This window comes from Dama dama, chromosome 23 (assembly GCF_033118175.1).
Source record: "Dama dama isolate Ldn47 chromosome 23, ASM3311817v1, whole genome shotgun sequence".
In the NCBI taxonomy this organism is placed as follows: domain Eukaryota; kingdom Metazoa; phylum Chordata; class Mammalia; order Artiodactyla; family Cervidae; genus Dama; species Dama dama.
In genome coordinates, this window is record NC_083703.1 from 77073874 (window position 1) to 77097668 (window position 23795).

General features: G+C 45.5%; 1 protein-coding gene across 8 annotated transcripts in view; it reads right to left on the reverse strand.

Moving 5' to 3' along the window:
• Window positions 1–390: 390 nt before the first annotated feature.
• Window positions 391–23795, reverse strand: part of STAU1 (staufen double-stranded RNA binding protein 1) — a 54913-nt gene continuing 31508 nt past the window's right edge. For 4 of the 8 annotated variants that reach the window (XM_061127454.1, XM_061127452.1, XM_061127447.1 and 1 more), the window contains 9 exons: window positions 18218–18316; window positions 9130–9423; window positions 7982–8125; window positions 6110–6256; window positions 4837–4912; window positions 4301–4620; window positions 3583–3705; window positions 2749–2834; window positions 391–1890 (listed from right to left, as the gene is read on the reverse strand). In XM_061127454.1, the coding sequence (XP_060983437.1) occupies window positions 1875–1890; window positions 2749–2834; window positions 3583–3705; window positions 4301–4620; window positions 4837–4912; window positions 6110–6256; window positions 7982–8125; window positions 9130–9423; window positions 18218–18316 (1305 nt within the window). In that variant the 3' untranslated portion in view covers window positions 391–1874. The remainder of the gene's footprint in view (window positions 1891–2748; window positions 2835–3582; window positions 3706–4300; window positions 4621–4836; window positions 4913–6109; window positions 6257–7981; window positions 8126–9129; window positions 9424–18217; window positions 18317–23795) is intronic. The other 4 variants (XM_061127453.1, XM_061127448.1, XM_061127451.1 and 1 more) reach the window with 3 other exon arrangements.

Sequence of the window (23795 nt, forward strand, 5' to 3'; positions counted from 1 at the left end):
CTAACCCAACCAGGTTAGTTGGGGACCCCACAGGCCCAGGAGCAACTAAGCCCGCAACTAAGCCAGAACCAGAGTCCAAACGCCGCAATGAAAGATCCTGCACGACCCCACGCAGCCAAATAAAACACACACACAGTGGGGAGGCTGAAGAACGCCGAGGTGCCAAAGGCATCAGTACAAACGCGTGGCCTTTAAACAGATGCATGACTCGGCAGGCGTGTGTGCACATACAGACAGATGCTCTTCCTAGCTGTCCACGGGACCTCGACCCAACAGCCTGCTAGCAGCAAGCTCCACACGCCCCTCGGCGGCAGCTCTGCCCCCAGCAGCACGCTTCATGCCCTCACACCTTCCCTTCCTTCTTCAGTTACTGCTCGACAGGACCAAACGTTCATTAGTAGCTGTTTATTGATCAATGGTTTTGATATAAAGTTATTTCAGATCTTCAGAATTTTGCCCAAATGGAGTCACAAGCATTACAAAGTTTTTCTCTTAAAAATAAAAAAGGGATTGGGGGCAGGTTGGGAGGGACCAACCTAGCAGTAGTGGCATTTGAGAATAAATTAACAAAAAAAAAAAAAAAAAAATTTAGTATTACCATTTATTGGTGACAAACACTAAGTTTTACTTACATTCCATGGGGAGAAAAAATTCCAGCGTAAACAATGAATCCAAGCAGTACTTAACTCGCAAGGCTACCGTGCTTGTCTGGGCCGTTACGCGGGACCTCACCGCCCACATGTCTGTGCAGAGCAACACGACATCAGAACCAAGAGTTACAGAGAGAAACATGGGTCGTTCTTTTCAGCCCTCCATGGAGATGTAACCAACAGTATAGAGCACTCAAGGAAAATCAATCTGCAGTTGTGTATGTGCTACGTGGAGACCATATCCTGTAGTGTAGTGAGAGCTACGTGTCCTCAAGAGTTGTATTATATACACACAATTTGTTTAATAATCTTTAAAACAAAGATCGAAGTTCATTTAAATCCTGGTGCATTAACAAAAAATAAAATAGAAAAGGAACCAAATGATCGGTTAAAGTTTAAAATTCCTAAGTTGTCCAATTTATACCACTGTGGGAGACTTCATCAAGGTTTCGTCAAGGCCAGGACTGTTTCAGTTAAACCAGACGGCACACAATTTGCATCACTGAAATGGTCCTGGGTTGAATAAGTCCAATGAAATAAAAATGTACAACCACACACACAGGGATATGACCTCTGCCGGTTAGGTTACTGATACAGTCAGTCTCAGACAAGTTTCTAAAGTGTGCTATGTAACTAGATACAATGGAGAAACTCTCAAATGAAAATTTATATAGTGTCATTTCAATCAAAAGAAAATAATGAAACTAAGAATACATCTCTCTTCTGGAAGAGAGCAGTGGTGACCGTGGGTACCGCGGGAGGTGTGGGCCAGAGCGGGCTGAGCCGGCCCGGCAGGAAGCATGTGTGATTTTCTCCGGTGCTCTCAGCCCGGGACCAGGCTGAGGCCTCTGCAGCGCGGTGTCCAGGGTTTCCCCAAGTGTTCTGAGCCAGTCTGAGAAGGGGCGGTGCCTTCTGCTGCTTCTTCCGCACAGCAAGAAAAAAATAAAAAACACCCAAAACAAACAAACAACAGAACCCCACCAAAACCAACACTCGGGTGCCTGGGGCACGGGCCTGCGGTTTCCCAAGGGAGCCGGGGTGGCTGTGAGCCGCCCAGCCGCCGCCTCCTCGGGTCCCGCCGTCTTCACCACTGCCGTCTCCAGGCCTTTACCCATTGTGTCTCTCGGCCCACTGGAGGTATCAGAAATTCCAAATTTTCAAAGCAGTTTCAGCATTTTCAGTATATATGTTGGGATTTTTCAATGATTCATGGCCAGATAAAGTTCAGCACCTCCCACACCTTTAAGGAAGAAAAACATGAAAATGATCTAAGTTTTAAAATTTAAGAGAATTATGCCCAGCCATGTTAAAAATGGAACTAGCAGATATCAAGAAGCCTGCTAGTTCAGGCCCTAGTTTATGATAACTGATATACACTGGGGGCTGGGGGCGCTTCCTTGGTAAAGAATCCGCCTGCAATGCCGGAGACCTGGGTTCAATTCCTGGGTCGGGAAGATCCCCTGGAGAAGGGACAGGCTACCCACTCCAGTATTCTTGGGCTTCCTCGGTGGCTCAGCTGGGAAAGAATCCGCCTGCAGTGCAGGAGACCCAGGTCTGATCCCTGGGTTGGGAAGACTCCCTGGAGAAGGGAAAGGCTGCCCACTCCAGTGTTCTGGCCTGGAGAATTCCATGGACTGTGTAGTCCATGGGGTCGCAAAGAGGCGGATATGACTGAGTGACTAACGCAGTCGAGTGAAAACAGCAAAGGAGAGAACGGGTAGACAGGGTGTTATCTCTGGGGGGGAGGAGGAAACTCAGGAAAGAAATGTGTCTGCATTAAGACAACATACAGGAAAGGCACACAGGAAACTAACCCAGAGAACGGTGTGGCTGGACCGCACGAGGGCGGGACTGATCACCGTGGACGCCTCTTAGTGTCACTGTGCCTCGCACCACGTGACTGTACTACCTAGTCAAAGATTTTTTTTTTTTTTTTTTTAAAAGTAGCACTCTCTGCCCAAAACTTGGAAACCTTTCAGGGGAAAGGGACAGAAAGTGACTAAGTCAACAAGTGTTTCACTCCTAAGCTGAGCAGACAATTTGAATTTAATGCAAATGAGGAAGAGAACTGCCTTTCCATGTAAATCAGCTCACTCACACAGACATTGGTCCATTTCCTGTCCTTGGCATCTCTGTATTCTGTTGGTCCAACTCAGACAGCAACTTTAAAATGTTCAGTGCAGCCTGGTGAGAATGAAAAGTCAAAGTCAAACCGTGGCCACCGCTCAGGACTACAGTACACGACGACACTCAGCGACCTGCGAGCTTCCACTGCCCAGCAAAGCACACGGGCCCGCTGAACAACCCTCTCACGCGTGCATTTCTAACTAAAAATACAAATTAAAGAAGTTACCCATGGTTACCTCCCTGAATCACACCCTCTGATAATTTTATTATGTATTACATTACAGTATTTTCATCCTGTGGTCACCAGACTACAAATTTTATATCCCCATTTTAATGTAAAACCTATGTTTCTGTGTTAGCATTAGAATACATTCCCCTCAGTGACATATAATGAATGCATTATATTCTATCAGATGAATATACCATAGTTCATGTCTATTAATTTAATCAATTCCTTTTCCTGGTTTTAGTATTTCTTAACAGTAACAATTTCATCTGAACAGAACATTAAAATGAGAGGCTTTCCAAGCTGCTGGAACTTGGGAATGCAATTCCTTTTTCTGGTCAGAGGTGAAATGAATACAGTATCTGGAGCCTTTCAGGATCCGAGTCCCCCTCAGATCAGCAAGGGAAGGCGGGAGAGGGTAGGCCAAAGCCCATGAGTTCTGATAAACAGAATGAGACATCACGCCAGTAATCTAGAAGTCTTCAGAGAGATGAACTCTACAGAGCAGTCCGCTGTCCCACAGTCTGCGGAGAACCCCCTCCCCGTCTCCCTGAGGCCAGCAGCAAGCGGGGGACGTACCATGTCGTGGCAGGACTCCACGTCCTTCCCGATACCGTGGCTGATCAGGGGCGGCTGAGAGGAGCAGTTGATAAGAGATACAAATTCGTTCTTATTGTTTTTGGGGAAGTCTTTGTATTCAACCTACAAAGGAAAAGAGAGCTGAGGCAAGGGACGGGGAGAGGAGAGGAGGTCAAGGGGGCGTCGGGCCGTGGCTCTCGGTCTGTGTCCCTGTCTCAGCCCGGCGTGTCCCGGTCTCAGCGCGGAGTGTCTACACCAGCTCCTACTCTGCAGGCACAAAAGGCCATCCGTGGGGCCTGCTGTGAAGGGGCAGGCATGATACCAGAGCCCCAGCTTCCAGAATCTCCCAAGAACCTAGACATCTACTCCAAAACCCTGGTCTGGAAGCCGTGTCCTTTCCTAGCAGGCAGAAAGGGCCAGCACAACACAGCTGTTCTCACTGCAGTCTAAATTTGTAACGACCACTGGATTAGAGGCTTCATTATGATGGTTGCTCTGGAATTTTAAATTCACCAAAGGTTGAGAATATTCTCTTACTGTCCAGGGTTCTAACACTTCCCATGCCTCCTCCCTCCCTCAGAATCACCCTTCGCCAGGCTTCCCCCAACCACCCACCCAGACAAAAAGCTTGCTTTAAAATACAAGGTGCTTCATTCCCAGAGAAACCAGAGAGGACCGCACTGAGGTACAGACCGCCCAGCCCAAGCCGAACGGTTACCTGGAATCCCTGGACTGTGGAGAGATAGTCCAGCTGCTCAGAGGGTCTCGTCAGAGGTCCGTGGGGTGCGTGGCCTGAAGAGATGTTACTCTTTAAAATGGTCTCGGCTGTAGGCGAAGTGCCCCCATACAACAGTTCTCGGGCTATCATGGCAGTTACCGTGGCCTTGGCAGGATTCGGAGCTACCCGGGCGAAATCTTTGGTGTGATGTCCTTGACTGACTCCCACTGCCTGGGCAACCTCGGGCACCATGGGGAGGATCCCAGCAGGCAGCTGCTGATGACTAAGATAAGGCATCCTAAACTCATCCTCTTTACTGCCTGGGGAGGGACACAGACAAATCAACACAAGTCCAAATGCACTGCCTGGAAAAATGTTACAAAGCCCCAACTTGGCCCTCCCTCAGCACAGCACGGGGACACGGTGGAGCCAAACACCAAACTCTGTAACTCGCTCACCAGGCACCTGCTACCACCGGGAACCACGCAAAGACCAGAAGCACATTCAGATCAGGACAGTGTTTATATCACACTTACTAGTCCCATTTTCATCCCCAGAGCCAGGTTCAAAAAACGTTACTTTTCTTCCATCCCCTGGTTTCTTTATAGGTGTCTTTAAAAAAAAACAAAAAAGGCCATGAGCATCAATGAAACCATTCAAAAATTAGTTCCTGCTGTCCAAAACTACACAAACACCAACAATTCTTGGTTTATTAACTTTTAAATAAGAGGGCACAGGCAGGAGGAGCCCCTGCCTCCTCCCCAGGCATACACGCAGCCACGTCAGCCTGCCCGTGAAGAGCATCCAAGAGAGGGGCGCTCGCAAGAGGAGAGGGGAACGTTTAACCAGGAAGAGCCGGAAGATGTCAGACTGATAGAGCTGACCAAGAAAGAAACTTTTAGGTTGATGCTAAACAATTAAATAAAGACTGTTTCTGGGAGCACATGTCCAACTAAAGCATAAAGTGACGAATCAAAGGTGGAAAATATTACACGATAAAAATTATGCCGAACACAGCAGTCCCCTTTCTGGGAAGATGAAGGTGCCTATGACGCCCTGGAAGGTTCTGGAATGAAACCCCCAAAGCCAAGTCCAGGGTGTCTGCAGACTCTCTGGTGAGTGCCTGGGATCCCAGTTACTAACTATGTGGCCACAGCTGACGCCACCCGTCTGTCCCTGCTGACAGCACTGGCCAGCAGAACTGAATCAGTCCTGGTGTTTTCAGGTTTATCCCACAAGGACCACCCAGCATCTGCAGACAAGGTCAGCCACGGCTTTTGTTGCGGGTCCTGCTTACCAACCTCGGCAGAAGTGCAATTTTCAACATGGGATCATTTCTATCCAATGTTCAATTCATAATGAAAAAGAAACCGCAAACTGAGACTATGGCTTGGCCCTGGATCTGACATCACGCTATCCCCATGTCCCAGGAAAACCAAAGCCTGTTCTAGAATTAACAAAAGCCGAAGGTTGATGAGTCTTTTATGGAGGCCTCATTCTAAGAGCACAAATGACAGAATCACACACTGGTTTGGAGCAAGCTGGCCTCCAGCAAAGCATCCCAGGCCACAGAGACACTGGACCAGTAACGACCTAACCAAGGGCCATGCCCAGAGCCCCGGACGTGCGCCCGCCTCTGAGCACAGGGTAAGGGGCAGCAGGTGAGACCCTGCTCGGCAGGGCTGCTTTACGGCTGGGGCGGGGGGCAGCCGTGCCCTGAAGCTCAGCCCCAGAGGAGCCTGAGGGCCCCGGGCGGTGAGAAGGGCATCTTGCAGTGAGAGAGCAAGGACACAGAGCCCGAGGGCGCACCTTCTCCTCTGACTTGAGGGCTGGTTTGGAGGGCTGAGACTGCGGGACTTTGAAACCAAGGATCTCCAGCATGTTCTCGGCTGCGTTGCGTTTGGCCACCTTCTTGTTGGTGCCTGAGCCCTCTGCCGTGTGGTTTCCCACCTTCACCTACGTGAGGAAGACAGGACTCGGATCAGTGCTCAGAATAAAGACCCGCCAGGAACGGAAAAGAACCCAGAACGATCAGAAGCTGGAAGGCTTCACAGTGCTGCCCTGGAGCTGGTTTGCACCAGCCCACGAGAGTGCATCATGAAATACTGAGGAATTTGTTGGAGAGCTGGTGGTTAAAGGTAGTTATTACTAAACTAATTATATAAGCTTATAATTAAATTACTTTAACCAACAGAGATAATGAATACTTAAAATGCATCACTTCCTAGCTGGACTCCATTTTAAAAGTATCTACACTCTTGAGGTTCTTTATACTTGTGGTATGTATTTGTTGTCCACTTGAGGCAACACATCTCTTTCCTGCTCAGAGGGAGCACTCACACCAGACTCTGGCAATACTACTTCTCAAGGATTAAGTTACTCTGCTGATTTACCTATTCTTTTTAACTATCTAAAAAAAAAATTTTTTTTATTGCGTTATAATCCACATACCATACCATTCGCTCCCTTTACTTGCACGATTCAATGGTTTCTGGTTTAGTGACAGAGCCGTGTAACTGTCGCCACAGGCACGGGTGTTTTCTTAGACATAAGTGACGGTTAACCATGCAGATTAAGCTTTACAGTGTCGTCAAGCCTGCAGCCATGACGTAACCGGCACAGCAAACTGAAACTTCCAGTCCTGGAAAATTATCTGATACAGCAAAGCAGCTGTTCATACTGTTTCTGTGAGTTAAGTTCTGACGTGTCTCTGTCGTTAACGTAAATAAAAACAGCAGTCAGGACTCATGCTAGCAGCAGTCACTCAACAATGACACGAGCAAACCTCCCTGCTGGACCGGAGAGGAATAAAGAATTCACACGAGTCTCATTTTGTGACATTGCTACGGGTGACCACCACACTGAAGTCACAGGCGCGTGAAATGTGCAAGAGGGTGTTACACAGTCCCTGTAAACTGTGTGCTATACTTCATACCAGTAAACTCCATCACACTTCCTTTGCCAGAGAATCTTCCCGACCCAGGGATTGAACCTGCATCTCCTGCATTGGCAGGCCGATTCTTTACCACTGAGCCACCTGGGAAGCTGGTCTTGACGACAGACCAAAACCAAAAGCTCCGTGTCACAAAAGTCAAGGAAACCCCGGCCTGTAAAGAGAGGTGTGAGGCTGAATCCCAACCTGGCATCCCCAGCCATCTGATCCTGGGCAAATTACTGGGCCTCTCCACAAGCTTCAGTTCTCTCTTGTACGTGGAAGGATCATTCCCCTTCCTGCCCTCTGGCGCTGGAGGGAGACACCAGGGTAACCGCTGGTGCTCTATGAGCTCTACACTGCTGCACCGGAAAACACTATGAAATCCCCACCACAAACTCAGCTGCCCGTACCAGCAGCTGTTCCCTCTGCACAATCTCAAGTGTAAGCCCAGTCCACGGATTCCAGATCCTATGGAAGCATCAGGAGGAGCAGGAACAGATCCTTTACACAGTTTATGAGACAATATAAACCTCTGAGGGATAACAAAGAAGCAGCAGGCGCCTTCCTGCTGATACTGCAGCCCGGGCGCCGTGCAGCACGCGTTAAGGCTTCAAGTTATGGCAAGCAGCATGATCTCAGTGACACAGGGGGCAGGGCGAGGCACCGGGCTCAGCCGGCTGAGGGAGGGCCTGGCCCTGGCCCGCCTTGGGTTGAGACGGGAAGACGCCGGAGCCCGGCCAGCCCACCTGCATGACAAACTCCCTGCGTCGCGGGAGGCCCCGCTCGGCGAGCAGCACGTACTCCGGCTCCTTCTCCTTCTTCGCCTGCTGGATCTGGGCCAGTCTGCTGATCGGGTTCATCCCCTGGCCATAGTCAGGGCCACTCTGTAGCTGAGGAACAATCAGGGTAGAACATGTGCCGAGTTAGTCACAGTAAGGAGCCTGCCAATTCAGACGCCGGGACGTGACCGCTGAAGACGTCTATGTTCATCTCATGGCTCAGAATTAATCACATCTTTTTTAAACCTTTTGTTTTCATTGAAAGATGCCTCAATGATTTTGATTGCTCTGAGGTGATTTTAGGTTTTCTTAGCAAACCAACATCACCATTCATTATGAGTAGGCAAGCATCGTCGTAATGTCTGCTTTTGAACAATAAATATCAATGGATAATAATAAATGAAGAGGTAGAAAATTTAACAAACTCTTCCTAAAACTACTCCAAAGCCTGCATTATCAGGATGGGTTTCCAGCTTTCTTAATGATGACTCAAAATCCAGAAATCATTTATATATTTATATATAAATGTGGAAATGCTGATGCTGTGTGGAAAGAACCTAAAATTCCCACAGGGAATCCTCATCTGCTCACTGGTAACAGCCACCAGAGGAGACATTAAGTGGACAAAGGAAACTGCCACAGCGTGCTAACTCTCCTATGCAGAGAATGTTAAGTTGTGTGCGAGAAAAACTTGTATTCTGACACAACATGAAACTAATGGATAATCAGAACAAAACAGATCCTGGCATTCATAACTGTCCCAAAATGGAACCCCTCCCTTCTCTGGGAGGATGGGGGACAGTATAATTTTTGAATGGTCCATGGGCATGACTCAAAAACCCAGAAGGTGCATGGGTCTTGACTCCTGGCCCACCCCGGACACCCCTCCGCCCAGGAGTCTCCCGCACACTCAGAACCATGCAGCGGGCACAAGACAAGCAGCTGAGGTTCCTCTCCCCGCAGATGACCACAGCTCCTCGCGGGGACCACACCTGGGGCCTCCGCCGGGCCCGGCACCCGCCTGACCCGGGGCTCCCGGGAGCGGCACCAGGCGGCCCTATAAGGACTCGCGGGGCCGGGTGTGTGTGGGCCGGCACCCCACCTCTCTCACCAACCTTCCAAACCCCCAGCTGTCTTCGGGCAATGGAAACGCCCTCTTCTTTCAGGCACGTTCTTACCCTGACTATGGATTTTGTTTTCTTTTTGATTCTAGGCTTCACCCGCTCCACTGTAGGCAGGGGTGGTAACTTCTTCAGCTCCTCCAGAACAGCTATAGCAGCGTTTTTCTTTGAAATCTTCTTGCTCTTCCCTTCACCTTCCCCCACAAACTCCCCAACCGACACCCTGGTCACAAAGCTCTTCATGTGGGGTGGGCCGCTCTCCCGGGCAACCTGTTTTGGAGGGAAAGACTGAGTGAAAGCGTGACAGACACGCATTACCGGCTGCGAGGCACACTGCTCAGCGTGAAACCCAGGGAAAGGGCGATTAAGGCCAAGACTCAGTAAATGAAGGCAGTGTCAATGTGGAGAATTCTGAATGCTTTTTTCCCCCATTTCTTTCTTCCCCCTACTTGTTAAAGTTCTCAGGTCTGACGAGTCCAAAAGAGCCATGGAACAGGGCACCATTTTCTGTGCCCACCACCCAGGGTCACAGACGGTCCCGAATTTAGCGTGCTCCCCTGCAAATGGCAGCAAGGCAGCTGGCCCAGCAACGCCCAGAAATAAATGCAGCACTAAGAGTTCAAGTTTAATGTTTGCTCTGAGCTGCCAGCCAAGACCAAGCTTATTAAATACTGGCTGCTCCGAGCTATAAAAAGGAATGAGAAAATCTCCAAACACGTACAGTGATTTCTAGCACTTGGTAAGTAAAGAAAGCAAACTGCAAAGAGTGTAAAAAAAAAAAAAACGGTGCAGAGTATTAAATCTATATATACATACACACACACATAAATAGACACACGTATGTGTTTATATGCTTCTTTTTTTGCAAAAGGAAACTCAGGAAGGATAAAGCACAAACCAATGGAATTAAACAGTTTCCTACAGTAGGTGGGGGGAAGGACTGAGGTAGCGGAACAAGAGGACACCTCCGAGTATCTTTTTGTGTAGTTTTGACACTGTGGACCATTTACGGTTACACATATTTAAAATATAAGTCAACGGAAATGGGGGAAAATACTAAAATGGATTATGAACAGAAAGCTAACTGTATATTAAAGTGATTACATAATCATACAAAAGGAAGATAAAAATCAAATCCAACCTACATTAGGAAAGATACCCTTGAAAAGAACAACTGAGTCGGCAGACTTACAATGCCAGACTTCAAGACTTCCTGTAGCTACAGAATCTGTGACATCATGGTATTGTTCAGCAATAAACCAACAGATCAATAAAACAGAAAGCAGAACAGACCTGCACATATACAGCCTCTTGATGTTCAGCAAACACAAACCAGAGCAAAAGCAATGGCATTCTCTTTTTTTAATGGCACTGGAGCAACTAGATAACCGAGATCTCAAATTCTACCCAAAACAAAAATTAAGCTAAAACACCCAAATATGAAAGTTAAAACTGTAAAGCTTTCAGAAGAAAACATAAGAGAAAACTTCATGACCATGAGGCTGGCAAAGAATTCTTGGACACAAAAACACAAACCATAAAGTAAAATTAGAATTTCTCAAAATTAAAATACTGCTCATCAAAAGATAACATTTAAAAAGTAAAAAAGGGGGAGTTTGGGGGAGCATGGATACATGTATATGTATGGCTGAGTCCCTTTGCTGTATACTTGAAACAACCACCGCATTGCTAACTGCCTGTATACCCCAACACAAAATAAACAGTTTAAAATCTGGGGGGGGGAAAGGTAAAAAAGGGAACTCACAGTATGGGAGAGAATATTTGCAATATATGTACCAAACAAAAGAATTATACCCAGAACACTGAAAGAAATCCTACAAGTCAATAATAAAAAGACAAATACTCAACTAAAAAAATACTTCAACAGGTACTCTTGGCAAGGATAGGGAGCAAGTGGTAGAAGTGTAAATTGGTACAATCACTTTGGGAAATAGTTTGACAATTTTTACATGAACACCTACCCTCTGACTTAGCAACTCTGACTGCACGTGCACCCAAGACTACTTAGCAGCCTTCTTTATAGTAGTTCCCAACTATCCAATGTCCGTCAGTAGAACAATGGATACATTCCATTCCATTCATACAGTGGAATACCACTCAGCATTAAACTACTAAAACATATGGATGGGACTTAACAACAAACAATCCATATTGTATTTACATGAAGTCTAAGAACACAGAAAACAAATCTACAGAGACTGCAGAAAGCAGCTGTTTCTGGGTGGAATGGGGCACAGGGACTTAGGTTATGATAAAGTTCCGTATCTTTATCTGGATAGTGAATCATGGGTTTTTACACATGCTAAAATTTAGTGGGCTGTGCACTTAAGATACCTATATTCACTATATAATAGACTGTTAGCACAGAGGAAGAATAATCCAAGAAGTCACGAAAGCAATGCTCTGAAAGGATACACGTTCAGCATGAAGCTAAAAAGTGTGGCGATAACTTAGACTTTGCTTAGGATGTTTGCTGTTGAAGGTGTGGATAAATATGCTGATGTTGTTGGGAGCCCGACTCTCATGACGGGAACAGATCCAAACATGGAGGGATGAAACAGAGGAAGAGCCCTGTGATGACGGCCTGAAATTAGAGGGATGAACTTGTGGTTCTGTGAACAGTGTACCTACCTCCTAGTGCTATCTTCTGCTAACAGGGTCTGGAAGCAACGACTTGCAGCAGCAACAAGCCGACCTCCCCTCAGCCCGGCCCCTACATGCCACTCTGTTAAAGGGAACCACAACTCCTCGGAAGAACAGCTGAGACCATTTGTATTAGAATTTCCATTTCTGCCAGGGCCAAAGTTAGAACAGGGAACATTCCAGGTAAGGCGAAAAGACTGCTGTATCACAAAGGAAGGAAGGTCTCTGAATCGGAAAAGGGGAGGTGAGAGCCAGGACACAGGGACAATAAGGCCTCCAAATACAAAACACAAAAGAAAAAATACCTTGCCTTCTACCTCATGAGTACATAAAAAAATTATAAGTCAAAATGAAACATAAATCTAAACTTAAGAGACAAAACTTCTAGAAGAAAACAAAGGAGAACGACCTTAGATTTGGCAAATTATCTCAGATGGATTACAATCACCATGAACCATAAAAGAAAAATTTAACAAACTAGACCTCTCCAAAATTAAATTATTTTTGCTTTTTGGAAGATACTGTTTAAAAATGAAAAGACAAGCCACAGACTGGGAGAAAATATCTGGAAAATACCTAACTGAGAAAAGAACTGTATTCAGAATATATAAAGAACATATAAAATCCAATAATAAAACATAACTCAAAAACAGGACAAAAGATAAGAACAGACACTTCTCCAAAGATGTTCAGATGGTAAATAGGCGTATGAAAACATGCTCAATATTGCTAGTATGCATGGAGATACAAATTTAAACCGTAAGTTACGACTACACCAACTAGAAACCGACCACATGAAGTGTTAGAGAGGGTACAGAACCACGAAAGCTCTCACACACGGCGGGTGCTGCGCTCTTAAGTCGCTAAGTCGTGTCTGACTCTTTGCGACTCCATGGACTGCAGCCCACCAGGCTCCCCTGTCCACGGGGATTCTCCAGCCAAGAATACTGGAGTGGGTTGCCATGCCGTTCTCCAGAGGCTCTTCCCAACCCAGGATTGAACCCAGGTCTCCTGGGTTGCAGGTGGATTCTTTATCAGCTGAGCTACAAGGGAAGCCCAAGAATACTGGAGTGGGTAGTCTATCCCTTTCCAGCAGATCTTCCCGACGCAGGACTCAAACTGGAGTCTCCTCCACTGCAGGCAGACTCTTTACCAGCTGAGCCATCAGGGAAGCCCAAGTATACAACTGTCTCATCGCCTGTTATGCGGCTTCTTTAACGTAGGGCAGATTTTGAGTCCACATGTTGTATGCATCAGTAGTCCATTTATTTCTGAGTAGTATTCCACTGTCTGAATTTACCACAACTCACTCGTCCATTTCCCTGCTAAAGAACATCTTCATGGTTTTTAGTTGTTAGTGATTATGAGATTATGTATGTACGTGACAGCTTTAATCATAATCACTAACAACTAAAAACCATGAAGATGTTCTTCAGCTGGGAAATGGACGAGTGAGTTGTGGTAAATTCAGACAGTGGAATACTACTCAGAAATAAGAAATAAAACTACTGATGCATACAACATATGGACTCAAAATCTGCACTACATTAAAGAAGCCACATAATAGGCAATAAGATACCCTTGCCAGTACATCTGTAATCTTTTCAGATGATAACTTTCCTTTTTTTTTTTTCCCCAACTATTTTTTTTTCTTTTTTTTTTTTCCCCCAACTATTTTTATTAGTTGGAGGCTAATTACTTTACAATATTGTAGTGGTTTTTGCCATACAGTGACATGAATCAGCCATGGATTTACATGTGTTCCCCATCCCGATCCCCCCTCCCACCTCCCTCCCCATCCCATCCCTCTGGGTCATCCCAGTGCACCAGCCCCGAGCACTTGTCTCATGCATCCAACCTGGACTGGCGATCTGTTTCACACTTGATAATATACATGTCTCAATGCTGTTCTCTCAGATCATCCCACCCTCACCTTCTCCCATCGAGTCCAAAAGTCTGATCTATGCATCTGTGTCTCTTCTTCCAGATGATAACTTTCTAAAGGGACAACACTGAACACACGGTAGCTGGGGGGCCACCTGCCACAACGTGAGAGGCCTGAGGGGAGGAACAGAACAAGGACTACAGCCTTTCTCATCATGATTTACAATGTCATTACGCAAAGGTCTTGTCTGGGCTGTGTTTTCTAAGATGGCTTTGTATTTTTATGTGCTCTTTCCAAGCTTCTCAAAATGTTATTACCCATTCCTGTTAAAGAAATAGACAAAGGGAAAGCCCCAAAAGACAAAAAAAAAAGGCAGTATATTCAATAATTCCATGTATGTCATATTTTGGAAACAAGCAAAACATATGGACAGACATCAGATCAGTGGCTGCCCAAGGGTGAGGATGGAGGGAAGCGACTGACTGCTAGGGGGCCCGGGAAACTCAACGGCATGGAAGATGTTCTTTATCACAGTGGCGGCAGGGGTTACACAGCTACACTATCCAAACACATCAAATCACATACGCAGACAGGACCCATTTTACTTCATGTAAATTATACTCCAGAAACCTGACCCCTCATCCCCTCGCCCCCCAAAAATAACCTGATAGAGGCATGTCAAAGGATACCAGAGCTAGTCTGAAGGGCAATCTGAACATTCAAATGACAAGCGAGAATAATGAAGTAACATGTAGAATGAATCTATACTAATATAAATTAACGCATTCCCTGGTGGCTCAGTCAGTAAAGAATCCATCTACAGTGCCTGAGACTTGAGTTCAAGCCCTGGGTTGGGAAGATCCCCTGGAGGAGGGCAGGGCAACCCACTCCAGTATTCTTGCTTGGAGAATCCCCATGGACAGAGGAGCCTGGGGTGCTGCAGTCCGTGGGGCCGCAGAGAGTCAGACACGACTGAGCGACTACGCACAATATAAGGCAGGGGGAGATTTTCTTTGGACATGCAGAAAATGAACATTTGCCATCCACCACAGGGATACCTGGTGCTGGGAAGAATCATCAATGACTGCTAGAAACACTGAGGAACTCTGTAAGGACATACACAACCTTCAAGCATCTCCCCACAGGCTGTGGGTTAACTACAAGGGGAAGAAAGTCTCCTTGGAGGGGCACACGTCCGGTGTAGACAACAGAACTAGCGTCACTGACTCAGATAAAATGACATCATGCAATGCTGAGAAGACCTGACATTAGTTCTGCAGTGTTCCTGTTTTTTAAAAAAAAGCACAAATTAGAACTAATCATGAGGCAAAAAGTCCAACCAACCCAAATTTAGGGCCATCACATAAAGCTGACTTTAAAAAATACCAATGTCATAAAAGATCAAAAAAAGGCCGAGTAACAAATTAAAGGAGACTAGAGAGATGCACCAGCTAAACACAATGTGTGATCCTGTACCAGGCTCAAGACGAGGAAAACAGAGGAGCATCATGGGGACAACGCCAATACGCGAATCCAGGATGCACATTAGGTAACAGTATTACAGCAGTGTTATGCTTCCTGTGTGGACAATTAGACTGCAGTTAGTTAAGATCACGTCCTTGCTCTTAAGATGCACATACTGAAATATCTGGAGCCAGAGCACATGGCACCTGCCTCTTACTCTCAGATGATTCTGCCAAATAAAATACAGAAAAGTGTGTGCATTTAGAGAACAGAAAAGCAAAGGTGCTAAAGTGTTAAGCATTGGGAACCTATGTGAAGGCAACAGTCACGGTCCTATCCTTAAACTTTCCACTGGCCTGAAAAATTTCAAAGAAAGAAGTGGAAAAGACAGCGAGGAAAAGCGTGTGAGCCCTCGTGTGCTGTGCCCCCAAGGTGAGAGCGGGGCACCTCAGATCAGGAAGCAGCCCGCTGCCCTACAAAGGAGGCTGCGGCAGAGCCCTGCTCCCAGGGCGCCACAGGCTGATCTCAGCAAGCCCGCCGGCTGCCCCCCTACCCCGACGGCCCACCTCCCTGAGCAGGGCTCTCCACGTCCTCAGACTAGACTCGAGAATTAACAGTAGCCACCCCGACAGGTCACGTCAAATCCACGCCCATCCTGGGCCCTCCAGCAGCCACTCTCATTGGCTGCTGACATCATAAACCCACCACCGAGCTGTGTCTGCAATCTGACCTGGAACGTATTCAGTGGGGTCAGGTCACGGCTGCCTCCCAGGGACTTGTCAGTCAGAGCCATGATACTTTTAACTGCAACGATTTTATCAAAAAGCAAACCGTCTATACTTTTCTGAAAAATTATATGAATGGTTCTGGTCTTCTCCTATTGCTTCCAACATGACATATCTTGCTGTCAAAACAACAACAACAACAACAAAAACCCCTATTTATTTACTCAGTAACTGTTCCCTGAGCATCCAATATCCAATATACGCCAACTAATCTTCCAGGTGCCAGAGACAGAACTGTGGGAAAAAAATGAAAGCTCCTGCTCAACCTAATAATGGAAGCTAACATGAACATTTGCTCAACGTGAGAGCTAATTAATAATATAAGCACTCACATTAACAAACTCAATGCCACACATACACACAAACTGTCCTGTTTTAAAATAACTACTTTAAGAGACAGTCGCCACCAGAGGGCATTCCCACAATTTCTTCTGTGACTACCTGACGACTCCCTGCTGTATGTTCCTTATTCCTCAACAGCAAAGTCTGAAAGGCAAGTCTGAAACCCAAACACAAGTCGAGGTGGGGCAGAGGCAATCTCGTCCCCGAATTCCACAGCAAAAATAGGAACTGGCAATCCCTTACTGAGGCCCAGGTAGCTCGGGGACCCTCAGGCAGAGCAGAGATCAGCGTGAGCAGGCGAGAAGCATCACTGGGGTCGCGAGCCTGGCCAGCAGTCACCTCTGTGACCTTTCCGTGACCTGAGAAGGCAGGCCTCTCCCACCCCACGGTCTTCGCATCCCTCCCTCAGGTCTTTACACACCCATTCGTGTGCCACACTAATTCCTCAGCAGGGACTAGTGTGGGGAAAAAGTGTTTCTTCCCTTTTCCACAACAGGTTCCACAACAAGGGAGACCTTGAGGCTTCCTCGGGTGGAGCGCCCACCTGGGTCCCACCCAGCAACAGCCCTGTTATTCTGAATGTCCCGTCTCACTGCCTCCCTCCCAGAACAGAGAGAGAGAGGCTGGGAGGGATGCGGGGCCAGAGAGGAAAATGCCAGCCCCATTTGGCATGCTGCGCTCTGGAAGGGGGGCAAAGACACTCCTGCCTGCTGGGGCGGGGCGGGGTACTGCCGCGGGATGCGGGGTGGCCCTGTGACCCAAGGGCAGCTCCCCACCCCCATCTGGGCCTCATGGCAGCAGGTGAGCATGGCTGGCTAGGTCAGAATTCATCACTATTCTAATGAGAGAATAAGGACTGAACTCAGGAGCCAGCTTAGGGCACTAGTACATAATAGGAGATGTCTTATAAAAGTCATGGAAGTCAGACATGAAATCTGGGGATTACCTAAAGTATTTTACAGGATAATACATTTCAGGCAGACTTTTAAAAACAGAAATAGGCCCAAAGAACTTATGAGCCACTTGGAATTGTTTTCAGCGGACGTGCTGCGCTTAGTCACTCAGCTGTGTCTGACCCTGTGACCCCGTGGACTGAAGCCCACCAGGCTTCTCTGTCCATGGCATCTCCCAGGCAGGAATACTGGAGTGGGTTGCACTTCCTTCTCCATTTAAGCAGATGTCCCACCTCAAATTTCATTTGTCTGAAGTAACTAATATGTTGAGCTTAAAGCACTTTGGAAAACTAATTATATATATATACTTTATAATTTTGAAAAACCAAATAATTGATTAAAAAAACTATTGAAACACAACCTTGCATAGCCAAGCACAGATCAAATGAAAGAATTTGCAAATAATTTTCCAAAGCTAGGGAAACCTAAAATAAAAAAAAAAATACCCCTGACCTGCCTAATCAATCTGGACTCACTGTGTGTTTGAAGGAAACATACACTAAATGATCTTATTTTCCATTTTGAACTAGTAATTGTTAATTACTGTTCTTAGACCATAAAGTCTCCAACAACAGATTGAGGTTATTAAATGGGCAAACTGGGAGGCACACACTGGACAATGACAAAACCAAAGTTCTTTTAAGAATTACTTGGGCACTTAAGCAGAGTCTTGGGATTTGGGGGGTAGCATACGCTTCTGAGACTCTTATGAAGGCAATGAACCCTCCCTCCAGAAGAAAACACATGGCAACATAAACACGATCCCCTTCAGACCATTTTAGGAGGTTCACGGACATACTGAGGCCACCTACGGACTGTCTGGAGACTCACGGCTGCCCTAGGACCAAATACTGCTTTGCTAAATATGAAGTCTGAATCTCAGATGTGAAGATTCGCATATATGTGATCATCATTCCAATGTTATTTGGGAAAAATACTATTCTGATGATGAACACCAAGAGTATAATAGATGCATAAAATAAGCTTACCTCAAAATTCACAGGCAAGTTCCGTTTAAGTGCAATCTCAAACACTTGACTTATTTCAGATTTATTGAGATTTTCTTCTTCTGACTCTCTTCCATTTACCTAAGGGAAGAATAACCGGTTAGCAGTTAATGCGTGTTAAAAAGCTGTCAAGATCCCAGCTGCGATGATAAACCTTAAAATTAAAAGCCCTGAACCTAGGCTCTGTGGACTGAGCACCAACCCCGTGAAGAGGGCGACACATGCACTGTGTGTCAGTGAGATTTAAAAGGTTTTTAAAAATGTCCTATCAAATTTTAGTCAGTTTGTAGCTCATAAATCCACCATAAACCATCCACACATAACAGGGCTCTACATATAATCAGCCTGATGGTGAGAGCCGCAGCTGCTCGGGGAGCGGGGCTCCCGAAGCCCCCTGGATCTGTCCCCCCCGGGGACAGGCAAGCCACACCCTGGAAGAAGTCCAAGCACAGACAGTCTAGCTGGGCCACAGCAAGGACAAGGGCAGGTCTCGCCGCCGGGGTGTGTGGGTTTCTTCTTTGGACAAAAAGTCGCTAAAAACCACTTTTAAAAAGATGCAGTGAAAGAGTTACAAAACCACTATGGGTCTGACACGTGACTGCTGCTGGCGGAAGTGCAAGATGCTAACCGACAGAACTGGCTGCCGCTCCGTCGCCTCCGACTCTGCAGCCCCAAGGGCGGCGGCCGCCCAGGCTCCTCTCCACGGGACTCCCCAGGCAGGGATGCTGGAGTGGGCTGCCATGTCCGCCTCCAGGGGTCTTCCTGACCCAGAGATCAACCACGTGACTCTTATGTCTCCTGCACAGGCAGGCAGGTCCCTTACCACCAGGACCACGAGCCTTCAACAGAAGCGGCCTCCGGCTCTGTGACAAGGTTCGTTTACAGCCCTCCAGAGTGGGGCTGAGGGGGCACTGAGGGGGCAGAGAGCTCCGTGCATGTGGCCCACGTGGCTTCCATACTGCGCAAGGGTGATAACATGACAAACAAGACCAGCAGTGACCCCAAAACATGGCAAGGCACCGTGTTTTTCTTATTCCCGGGGACTCTTTAGTCAAAGAACTTCTGAAGTCCTAGTTTAAAGATCAGAATTTCTATGACAGGAACCTGTGGCTGAAATTACTGAACAGGCAATGTGCAGCAAAATCCAGGATTTGATCTGTTGTGTATTTCTTGAGGTAGAGTCTAACCCTAACTTAGGATCTATATTTCAAGCTATACATAAAAGCTCTAAATTAAAAAAATAATAATAATTAAGAATAGGATCCTATACACATAAATTTAACCAGACAATGTAATTTCGTCTCTCCTTTCGTGATAATGTTTTCTTTCCATCTGGTTTCATTTCACTCGCTGCCTGGTGATATACTGTTTACATAGCAATTTCTGATGGTTCAGTAAGCCAAACACAGTTTTTCACTTGTTGATTAAAAACCCTAAAGAGAAAGAGGGCCTGCCTTTTTATGAGTGAATCTTTAAAGCCATAAATCTCCAAGCAAGGTGTCTTAGAATTCTAGGGTTCCACAGAGGTTCGGTTTAAAATTTATTTTTTAAATAGGTGAAGTTGGACTCTTACCTCATACCACATTCACAAATTAACTCAATGGATCAAAGACCTAAATGTAAGGGTTAAAAGTATAAAACTCTTAGAAGAAAACACAGGGGGAAAGCTCCATGACACTGGATTTGGCAATGATTTCTTGGATAGAACACCAAAAGCAAACGTAAATTTTGACTTCATCAAAATTTAAAACTTTAGTACAAAAAAACTACCCAAAAAATGTTGGTACACTAAAGGACACAAGAGAACAAAGACAATCCATAGAATGGAAGAAAATACTCACAAATCACATATCTGATAAAGAATTAATGTCCAGAATACATAAAGAACTACAACAACTCCACAACAAATAATGTAATTCAAAAATGGAGAAAGGATTTGAACAGACATTTCTCCAAAGGAGATACGCAAATACCCAACATCACTACTCAAAGAGGAATGCAAATCAAAACCATAATGAGATACCACCTCACACCCATAAGGACAGCCACAGAAAATGGCAAATGTTGTCAAGGTTGTGCAAAAATTGCAATCTTTGCACATTTCTGTTGAAAATATAAGATGGTGTAGCCTCTATGGAGAACAGTATGGTGGGTTTCTAAAAAATTTAAACATGGAATTACAGTATGATCCAGCAATTTCACTGCTAAACACATACTCAAAAGAATTAAAAGTAGGTATTCAGATACGTGTACATCAATGTTCACAGCAGTATTATTATTTACAATAGCCAGAAGACGATAATCACACAAACATCCATCAACAGATGAATGGATGAAAAAAGCATGGAACACAGATACAATGGTCAGTCTTAAAAAGAAACCGGGGGGGCGCGGCGGGGAGAATGGAATTGTGAAACAAGCTACAACACAGAGGAACCTTGAAAAATTATGATAAACGAAGTAAGTCAGACACAGAAGACAAATGTGCACTTACACGAGGTATCTACAACAGTTAAGTACAGAGACGGAAGCAGGAGAGAGGTTTACCACAGGCCTGAAGACAGCGGGGGTGGGGGAAGGCAGAGTTACTGCTGAACGTGTCCCTGACTCCTGGAGTTTCTATGCGACGTGATGAAAGGGTTTTGAAAATGGACCCTGGGACAGCTGCACAGCACTGAGACTGTATTTAAGGCCACTTTTTGTGCACAACCACATCTGCTGACAGCTGTTTATTTGAAGAGTTCAGAGATTTCTACAATACATCAGCTATTTTTTAAAAAATACATGAGCTATTTACATACTCTCATGATACGTAACTCTGTCAATGAGACTGTTTTCCTTAGGTGCAACCAGAACCAAATTTGGAAATAAGCCAGGCGCTGCTGACACAAGACTTCAATTGCCATTCATGTACCCCAATTTTCCAGTTTTTTTTATTCATTATACCAGTTCAATTCCTTTTAATTTTTACTTTTAGTTTTGACCTGTTTCAAACATACAGAAAAGTACAGATAATAATGTAACACACAACTCTACAGGATATAACAAATGGCAACACTAAACACCACTGACATTATTTTTCTCCTTTGATAAAGAAAACAATGAAATCCTTCTCACACTCCTTCCCACAAGAGAGTTAACCACTACTCTAAAATGGGACTGGATCTTTCCCAGCTATGTGGGTTTTTGTTGTTGTTTTTTAATGGACAAAAACAATATATAGTGTAATTTGTTGTTGTGAAAATTCAGATAAATCATTCTCACTGACTGCCTTTATAAATACTCTAAAATTCAAACTGACAAGTTCTGCTAATGAACTTAGTCACTTTTGAATTTTACACACTGAGGTCCCACCTAGTCTAGGGGACCCCTGAGTCTAGGGGACTCCTAGTCTAGGGGACCCCTGGTCTAGGGGACACCTAGTCTAGGGGACCTGAGTCTAGGGGACACCTAGTCTAGGGGACCCCTGAGACTAGGGGACCCCTGAGTCTAGGGGACCCCTGGGTCTAGGGGACCCCTGAGTCTAGGGGACACCTAGTCTAGGGGACCCCTGGGTCTAGGGGACCCCTGAGTCTAGGGGAACACCTAGTCTAGGGGACCCCTGAGTCTAGGGGACCCCTGGTCTACCACTGAACTCTACCTCTCTGCCACTGTTCCTCAAGCGCAGCAGCGTCAGCATCACACGGGAGCTGCACAAATACAGATGCCAGAGCCCCGCTCCAGATACCTGAACTCAAATTTCTGCAGGTAGGGCCTGGATATCGTTTCATACATGGTATTTGTTTTTTTGTTTTTTAAAAAGTCCTGTAGCGACCAGAGTTGAGATTCACGGCTCGAAGCTACTGCTTCAAACAGAACTGCAGACTGGACAAAGCAGCCAGTAAAATAAAAATGCAAATCAGAAAACAAAGATATACATATATCTGGAAGAGAGATTATACTGCTTTTACATAAATAATTTTAATATTATCTAGATTGGACAAAATGTTGCAATGGGGGAAGCAGCAAATGACTCAAAAAAAATCCACAAATATCATTCCCAATGAGATGAGGAAACTGTAGCGGGCCCTTAGTCTTACCTTCAGGAACTGGGAATTACTGTTAACATCAATCCCATAGTGTATGGTTCAGCAATAAAATCTAGGCAACATTAAGGAAAAAAAAAACAAAAACACTCTGAACCATGCTTAACCCCCAAAATGCCAGGGAAAAACAATCATCACCATTTACCATCCAGCTCCAATGGACCCTCTAGATTTTTCTATATTTAAAGTCATTTTACATAGCATTGAATCATGTATATTATCAAGTGTGAAACAGATTGCCAGTCCAGGGTGGATGCACGAGACAAGTGCTCAGGGCTGGTGCACTGGGATGACCCAGAGGGATGGGATGGGGGGGATCAGGATGGGGAACACGTGTAAATCCATGGCTGATTCATGTCAATGTACGGCAAAAACCACTACAATGTTGTTTATAAATAAAGAAAAAGTCATTGTACAAATGACATACAGAATAAAAGGACCAAAAAAAATCATTCCATTATAGATTTTAATAAAAAAATTAAAATAACAAACCTAACTTTTTACTCCAGGTTTGTAGTCAGGAATGAAGGCAAATATACCCAAAACAGGCAGAGACACCAAACACAGCTAACGGCTCGCCAGCTGCCACGCCGGAACTGAAGAGCACAACCCACAGTAACGATGCCAGACTGCAAACCCACTCCCGTGGGCTCCAGCTCATCGTGATTCTAATTCTTCTTGTACTGGCACTGTCAAAACATGGTACTTTTGAAAATGACTCATGACCGCTGAAGGGAGAACAGCCATCTCCTTTGCTCCAAAACTACAAGATGCTTTCATTTCCAGGTTTATAAACACCGAGAGAAGGATCAGCCTAATGATCTTTTTGTCATTACTGTATCATCAATTTCCTTCAATACACACACCTCCTTCTGCATAATCCAGTTATTTTCTGGGTATTAAGTGGCAAGAAAATTCTGGTGGCTAAACATCATATGCAAGAAGGCTGTCACACAAATATTTTTAGAAAGTCAAAACAGGATGGTCCAGTTCTTGTTGTAAAATACTGTGTGGTCAAAGTCCTTCCTGTTGAATGACTGGCCAGGAGAGAATGCATGTCTCTTTCTCATACACCACAGAAACACAGTCCCCTCGCAGACTCTTTAGTCTGGGCAAACTTATCTAAGGTATTATCTGAAGACTCCCAGTCCAAGTCACATCCACGCTCAATCTCCCCGTCCCCATGAGAGCCCAGAGTGCTGTTGTCTGTCTCTCTGTACTCATCTTCCGATTGGTCTAACAAGGAAAATGTCTTCCTCCATCAGTTTTCTTTTGTTTGCCAGTAGAAATGGAAAAAGAAAAATTCTGAATTCTCACCTGGGTTCAACAAAAGCTAATAACAGAGTAAAAAAAAGCAGTATCTCCAGTCTTCTTTTGTATCTTCTTGAAAGAAAGTATGATGCATTAGGCAATGCAATAAGAACATTAAAGATGATGCAACAGTGACAATTATTTCATGACTGTATCATCCATCG